The following is an 8,401-nucleotide window of genomic DNA, read 5'->3' as shown; positions in this document are numbered from 1 at the left end:
CACTGCTTCTTGGCTCCCATAGCCAGGACATTTACGTCACTTTGTCTCAATTACCATTTCTTTCTCTCTGCCCCCCCCCCCTCTCTCTCTCTCTCTCTCTCTCTCTCTGTCACACACACAGTGGTGGAAAGTAACTGAAGTACATTTACTTAAGTACTGCACTTAAGTCCAATTTTTAGGTATTTGTACTTTACTTGAGTATTTCCAATTTCCAATACTTTTACTTCTACTCCACTACATCTCAGAGCCAAATGTTGTACTTTTACTCCACTACAATTATTTGGAAGCTTTAGTAGTTACTTCTCAGATATACATTATTACATTATAAAACATACATTAACCACTTTAGCCCTATTTTATACATAGGCTATTTGAAAATAGCCGATCTACAAGCTCACAACGCGTCGCATCGCGACGCCTTGTAAGCTTGTAGATCTGCTATTTTCAAATACTTTAGTACTTTTACTTTTGGTACTTTAAGTACATTTTGATACCACTACTTCTGTACTCTTACTCAAGTAAATTTAGAATTCTGGATTTTTACTTGTAACAGAGTATTTCTATATTGCAGTATTGGTAATTATACTTAAGTAAAACATTTGAGTACTTTTTCCACCACTGGTGGAAAGTAACAATTACACAATTATATTTACTCAAGTACTGTACAATTTTGAGGTACTTTTACTTTACTGGAGAATTTCCAATGTTCTATTTTCTACTCCACTACATCTCAGTGACAAATTTTGTACTTTTACTCCACTACAATTATTTGAAAACTTAAACTTTGGCTAATTGAAAATAGTCGGTCTTGTGAGCTTGTAGATCTGCTATTGTCAAAAGATTTTTATACATTTTTGACAAATTATGAAAACTTGTGAAACGGGACATTCTGCATAATGACTACTTTTACTCTTGGTACTTTAAGTATATTTTGATGCCAATATTTTTGTACTTTTACTCAAGTAAAATTTTGATTACCAGCCTTTTACTTGTAACAGAGTGTTTCTACATTGCAGTATTGATACTTTCACTTAAGTAAAACAAATGTGAGTACTTTTTACACCACTGGTCACACACTCCTCTCTCTCGTCTCCCTGTGTCAGCGTGGTAAATTTAGCTCTGACATCAGCCGGGCTGAAAGTGATCCTGTGACGTTGATCGAAGAGGGACGGGAGAGACGGTGTGTACAAATAGAGACGCGCGCTAGAACAGATTCCTGAACATCGCCAGGAGCTCAGCCACAGCAGGGAAACCGGTGGGAGGCACTTCTCTCTGGAGAGCAGCGAAACGAAAGGGACGTCTGGCACGTATTGTAGGCACCAAGCCACAGCTTCACCCAAAAACCCATTCATTCATTGAATTCCTTGGCAGGACAAGAGAAGAGAAGAGAAGGACATCATGCTGGCTCACATGAGACATTGTCATATGAGTTGCCCACAGGTAAGCGACTGAGGGAATTTGGTGGGACAGGGGTGCAAACAGCCACTGGAGCTCTGGAAAACAAGTTCTTTAGTGCATTGGTTCTCAAAGTGGGGTCCGGGGACCCCCAGGGGTCCTTGAGGGAGTTCCAGGGGGTCCCCAGCTAGGAACCAAATTGACTCTTATGGGTCTCTAACTCTGAGAGTGTACAAATGGAACCAAACTCTCAGAGTTAAATTAGCATTGATTTTACAATAGAAATTGTGGTCCCAGAGATAGAAATGCCATTAAATTGGGGTCCGTAGCCTAATGCATGTCAAACTGGGGGTCCTTGAAATTAAAATGGTTGAGAATCACCGCTAAAAATCTTCTCATATGGGGGTCCTTGGCATATCTTTTCAAATGGGGGTCCGTGGGCTAATAAGTGTCAGTTTGGGGGTCCTTGGCCCAAAAAAGTTTGAGAACCACTGCTTTAGTGTCCCTATTCTGGGGTGATCATTTGGTGAAAATAGCAGATCTACAATCTAAAACGCGATGCATTGAGATTTTGTAGATTGGCTATTTTCGGCAAAAGGAATTGGTGTAGAAAAAAAAGAAAGAAAAGGAGGGGTCCGAGTATAGATCCTTGGGGGAACCAAGGATATAGGGTTTAATTGGTTAGTATGATGATTGACCAAGCTAGTGAAATAAAGCATCCCAGATATCGGTAGAGATCTACATAATAAAGCATCCCAGATATCGGTAGAGATCTGTATAATCAAGCATCCCAGATCTCTGCAGAGAGATGCATATTGACTGAATCATGGCAGTTGTAGGTCCTGGTACCTGTGATGTTTGCCAGGGCTGTCGTCCAGTCTTCTGTGTTACATGTATCATCTTGGTGGCAATTTATTTGAGTCTAGCAGTGTTCACTCGAGTCAGGAGCATTCGTTCACCGTTTGGGCAGCAACACCCTACCAACCAAATTTTGTAATCTGCCGGTATATGACACACACACACACACACGGGCACACGCGCACACACACACGCACACGCACACACACACACACACACACACACACAGGCACACGCGCGCACACACACGCACACGCACACACACACACACACACACACACACACACACACACACACACACACAGGTCGCGCAGTCTCCTGCCACCCACTCTCCAGGGTCGGGTGCGTTGGTTGACGTCATTCGCACTAGGAGGTCTGTCCAAAGGTCCCTGTGAGGGAAACCAAAGCCTCACATCCAGTAACACAACAGAACTAGAGCTCTGCAGCTCCCAGCCGCTCCGCTCGCTCGGAGGGGGAAAAAAAGCCTGTGTGTGTGTGTGGGTATGTAGGCCTCGCATTCCTCCTCCTGTCCATGTGGTCTCTCTCTCTGCCGCTCCGTCTCTTCTCTTCTTTTCTCTTCTATTTCTCCCACATCCGCAGACTTGTGGACAGTCGTCATGACAGCTGCTGCTGGGATCTCTCTCTCTCTCTCTCTCTCTCTCTCTCTCTCTCTCTCCAGGATGTATGAGATTACTCAGATATTTTGGCAGTGAAATGGACATAGTTGTTCTTGGGTGAAGTGAGAGTTCTCCGAGTGGAAAGATTTGGATTTGGTTGCCAGCAGGTTGATTTGAAATGGATGAGTGACAGGTGTGAAGGACCGGACCGGGTCGTGAACTGTATAGGGCTTCTGTTCTCGTATAGGTAGGTCTAGGCAGGGTTTGACCACTTTTACCCTGATAAAGTCACACATGCTACCGGTAAGCTTTATCTCAGTGTAAGATGTAAGTATTTTCCCTTCAAAACAGCAATACTTTGGTTGTTGGCTCTTTTTCACATTGTCCATGATTTAAGTACTATTATATATTGTTCAGCTGCAAAGCCTGGGTTGAAAGACACTGCAGGGCTGTTGTTACATGACTCTGCGGGTCCATCTGTAAAGCCTAGCCTTTGATTTCAGGTGAAGATGACGTCACTATCATCTGGAAGTCATTTACCAGAAAGAATCTCAGTGATGCTGGCTTTGAAAACAAGTCCGGTCGTGTGGAAAGTTGACTTGGCCCTCGACCACATCTTGATTCCCCCTGGCTGGCTGCATCGGGTTCATACGTAGAACAGAATGCCTTAAAAGGCAGAGAGAGAGAGAGAGAGAGAGAAACAGAGAGATAGATAGAGAGACGACGGAGACAAACACAGACAGACAGACAAACAGACATTTCTCATAATCAAATCACCTAGGCAGCCGTTCTCTCCCCTTTCTCAGTTCAAGTCTCAGAGCGACAATAAGAGAACCACAGAGCAAGGTGATCATAATAAATGTTATTATGGATCTTCTGTCTTTGAACGATCACCCTTCATCCTTCCAGCCACAGGGGCTTCTGTTGGGGTCCGGCGGCGCCTTTCCACCACCGGCCACGCTGTTCAGGATGAGCGAGGGAGACGTCACCACGCTGTCCGGCGCGGTGGACCCGCCGCGGCACGACCACCGCTCCCTGACCAGACTGTACTGCCAGAACGGAGGCTACCACCTGAGGATGCTACCGGACGGGACTGTGAGGGGAGGCAGGCAGGACAATGACCCCTACGGTGAGAAAAAGAAAACACATGTTTGGTGTATTTTACCAGTATCAGTCACTGTTTCCCAACCTGGGGGGGGGTGGGGTACCTTGACTGTCTGGAGGAACATTTTTCAAAATCCAAGAGTTTTAAAAACTTTAAAAATGGCCTACCTACAAGCTGACAACGCATCGCGATGTGACGCATTGTGCTTGTAGATCTGGTATTTTTGCTGTTCGTCTTACAAGACGTTTACTTGTGTGCATGTGTTTGTTTGTTTGTGTCTGCACATGCACGACACGTGTGGGATATCTCAGCTTGTGTCAGATGTAAGAACACATTTCATTGATGTGTTGTTTACCTCAATGGCAGCGAGTTGAACCTCTATATACAGTGATCTGTAGACCTTGACCTTGTCTCTCTGTGTTCTGTGTTGGCTCTGCAGACATCTTGCGAGTAAAGGCAGCGAGTGCAGGGGTGGTTGTCCTCAGGGGGGAGGAGACGGGCCGGTACCTGGCCATGAACAAAGACGGACACCTCTACGGATCGGTGAGTAGTATGTAAAATATTGATTGAATGGTTTTTCTATTGGTCATTTAGGAAATTCTTCTTGGGCGCCGGGATAAATAACAGAACAAACAACCATTCCGGACATTCATTCATTATAGGCCAGGGGTCTTCAACGTTTTCAGGCCAAGGACCCCCTAGCTGAGAGAGAGATGAAGCAGGGACCCCCTACTCTATATTGTATAAAATTGTGTTTCAGATTAAAGGTAAAAACACCTATAGCCTCTTTGCCAAAAATAGCAGATCTACAAGCTCTCAACGCCTCGCAGCGCGAGGCGTTGAGAGCTTGTAGATCGGCTATTTTTGGCAAAGAGGCCAGCAAAAAAAAAAAAAGTTCTCCTCAAAAAAGGGATGCTAAGGTTCAAGTGGTTAAGGTAAAAAAGAAAAAAATCATATCACACAAAGATTTGGCGGACCCCCTGTAGTAACTCTGAGGACCCCCTAGGGGTCCCGGACCCCCTGTTGAGGACCCCTGTTATAGGCAAACACAAAAGAAAAAGTCAAACAAAAAACTCAAAATATGGAATTATATTCACTCATACTTTCAGGGACTCTGCAATGTTGGTTAAGTATGGTAAACTGTAATGTGCCATTTATTTTCTGAAAACAGATAACCTGTAAATTAGATGAAGAATCACAGTGATATTTTATAGAGGCTATTTCTTTCCAGCTTACTGCGGAGCAGTGGAAAACTACTGAGAATTTTATGAGAAAAAAAGTATTTTCCCCATAACATTGTAATCAGCATGAGTAATTGTGAAAGTGGTGCCATGGGAGCATATACTATAAATCATAAGATGAGTAAGGAGTAGAACGTCAGATACCTTCAGATGCGTCATGCCTTAAACTGCTGCTGTGCGTACAGTACATAATGTCATACGCAGTACGTAGTTAAATATGAACTGTGGTGGAACAAGTACTCTGATGTTATACTTCATAAAAGTAGCCACAATTGTAGAAATACTCTGTTTAAAGTAAAAGACCTGTAGGCCTATTCAAAGTTTTAGGTACTCAAAAGGATCATTTCATGATAATATTGTTAAATTATAATTAATGCATTCATGTTTAATATTGCAGCTGGAAAAGGTGGGGCTGATTTGAATTACATTATGTGCTGCTGCGTAGCTTGACCTATAATTATATATCATAAATTGACCAGTGATTGTATTTATTTTGTATTACGAATGTATACTATAACTCTGCAGTTTTGCAAGTAACTTTGCAACTTTGCAGCTGTCAAATAATTGTACTTGAGTTAAAATTACAATATTTGCCTCTGGGGTGTAGTGGAGTAGAAATACAGTACAATTGGTACCAACAAACGGAAACACTCAAGTAAAGTAAAAGTACCTTAAAACTGTACTCAAATACAGCATCTGATTGAATTTACTTAGTTACTTTTGACCACTGAATACGAGTATCTCTTCCTCGCAGCTGGCACTGATGGATGAGTGCTACTTCTCTGAGAAGTACGAGGAGAACCACTACAACACGTACCGCTCTCAGAAGTACAGCTGGTATGTGGGTCTGAAGCGGAGCGGTGAACCCAAACCTGGACCAAATACCCACCAGGGTCAGAAGGCCATCTATTTCCTGCCCAGACCTGTAGGCAGCCTGTAAATCAACTGCAACTCTCCCCAAGGGCTTCACATGCGTAACCAAAGGGCTAGAGTGTGTGCGCGTGTGCGTGTGTGTGTGTGTGTGTGTGTGTGTGTGTGTGCGCGCGTGTGCGTGTGCGTGTGTGCATGAATAGTGTAACCACTTAAGCCCTATTTTCCAGAATTGTCAGAAATTGTGAAAGATTCTCAAATTATTTCGTCAAAGATTCTCAAATATTTTCAAGCTCGATCTGCAAGCTTGTAGATCTGCTATTTTTTGAAGATTTTTCACATGGGTTTAAGTGGTTAAATGTGTATGTTTATGCTTGTATGTGTGCATATATGCATGCCAGGGTGTGTGTGTGTGTATACACCATATTCCATCTACAAAATAATCCAGTATGATGAACATATCCACGTCATGAGAAACTGTAAACTATTAGTATCAGCCAGAATACTTTAATATACACAGACTGTGTATTCTGTATATGTGAGTACACTATGCAGGGATATGTGTGATGATGAAGATGAATGTACAGTAAGAAGTCTATCCAGAATGTGTCTTTGATGATAAGCTAGAATCTGTTCATTCTGCCTCAGAACAGGGCAAGCACATCAGCAAACAAATGAATGACCCCGTTGTACAACACTCTGCCATTGTTCTGGCCAGGCACAAAGGAACCAGTAGGATAGTGGTCAAATTTAAACTGCAGATAACCTAGTTTAGTATTTCCTTTCTATTTCTATCCTACCAGGACCTGTAGTACTGCTGGTTTTCTATCCTACCAGGACCTGTAGTACTGCTGGTTTTCTATCCTACCAGGACCTGTAGTACTGCTGGTTTTCTATCTTATTAGAACCCCTACTGCTGCTAGTTTTCTATCCTAGTTAGGTCAAGTGGTGGAAAAAGTACTCAAATGTTTTACTTGAGTAAAAGTATCAATAGTGCAATGTAGAAGTACTCCGTTACAAGTAAAAGTCCGGAATTAAAAATGCACTTGAGTGAAAGTACAAAAATACTGGTATCAAAATGTACTTAAAGTACCAAAAGTAAAAGTACAAAAATGTTTGAAAATAGCAGATCTACAAGCTCACAACGCGTCGCGATGCGACGCGTTGTGAGCTTGTAGATCGGCTATTTTCAAATAGCCTATGTACAAAATAGGGCTAAAGTGGTTAATGTATATTTTATAATATAATATTTTATATCTGCAAAGTAACTAGTAACTAAAGCAATTGTAGTGGAGTAAAAGTACAATATTTGCCTCTGAGATGTAGTGGAGTAGAAGTAAAAGTATTGAAAATGGGAAATACTCCAGTAAAGTAAAAATTCCTCAAAAGTGTACTGAAGTACAGTGAGTAAATGTACTTAGTTACTTTCCACCACTGGTTAGGTCTGATAAATAAGTCATCTGTTGCCTTATTCAAAAGATTTAAAAAAATAGCTCACACACTATATGATGCTCCGCAAACACATTAAATCCATCACAATGTCCAGAGAATAATAACCATATACAGTACTTTGTAAAATGTATAGGCTGACGGTTACAACACAGTAATGATGGACCCTGTTTAACTTATTCCATTATTATCTTTATTCCTTTTATTAGAACAAGCATATTGCTGTTCATACTATTATTGTTGAAAGTCTTAATTGTGAATATTTATTGATGTCATTAATTTATGTTAAATAATGATGTATAGATATGTTTATATAGAATTTACTTATTTATTGATATATACATATACAATTAAAGACCAAACAAGGCTGTTGTAATTTTGAATGTATGAATGCAATATGTTAATGCATATCAATGGAGACCTATAATATGAATTATTAATAAAGTTATTTTTCACTGTTGATTATGTGTGCCAATTATGCTTATCATAAAGAAAGTCCAACTGTACAATGCTTTATGAAACTCCATAAAATACCTCATTCATTCTCTGAAATATGGAATCCATGCCGTGGCAAGACTAATGCAATTTATTCTATTCTTGGAAAATTATGAAGAATAGGCTATACTGTATGTATCTGCTCTGATGTAAATTATAACAAAATATCATAATATATATGACATATGGATTTGTGTGTGTGCGCGTGTGCGAGTGCGAGTGTGTGTGTGTGTGTGGATAATCAATATGAATGAATAAACATCATTTCCGCTGCGGGATTTTGTATACCTTGTATTGTGAATCTGTATTTCCATGTACTGTTTTTCTCATGTCTTACTAAATAAAGTACATCAATCAATCCATCAGTCAAT

General features: G+C 41.1%; 1 protein-coding gene across 2 annotated transcripts; it reads left to right on the top strand.

The window, feature by feature from the left end:
- The first annotated feature begins 1,261 nt into the window (after nt 1–1,261).
- LOC311056685 (putative fibroblast growth factor 1) lies at nt 1,262–7,995 on the top strand. 2 transcript variants are annotated; one of them, XM_084073491.1, is made up of 5 exons: nt 1,262–1,440; nt 3,780–3,999; nt 4,415–4,518; nt 5,971–7,026; nt 7,529–7,995. In XM_084073491.1, exons 1-4 carry the CDS (start codon nt 1,399–1,401, stop codon nt 6,154–6,156), a joined length of 552 nt encoding a protein of 183 aa, XP_083929617.1. In that variant the 5' UTR covers nt 1,262–1,398; the 3' UTR covers nt 6,157–7,026; nt 7,529–7,995. The 2 variants fall into 2 exon arrangements, with proteins under 2 accessions (XP_083929617.1, XP_083929618.1); XM_084073492.1 differs by lacking the exon at nt 1,262–1,440 and adding an exon at nt 3,026–3,117.
- Nucleotides 7,996–8,401: the final 406 nt, after the last annotated feature.

Source organism: Gymnoscopelus microlampas (genome assembly GCF_963454915.1).
Source record: "Gymnoscopelus microlampas genome assembly, chromosome: 12".
Lineage (NCBI taxonomy): Eukaryota > Metazoa > Chordata > Actinopteri > Myctophiformes > Myctophidae > Gymnoscopelus > Gymnoscopelus microlampas.
The sequence above is the reverse complement of the archived record's forward strand: the minus strand, read 5'-3'. Positions and strand labels throughout refer to the sequence as shown.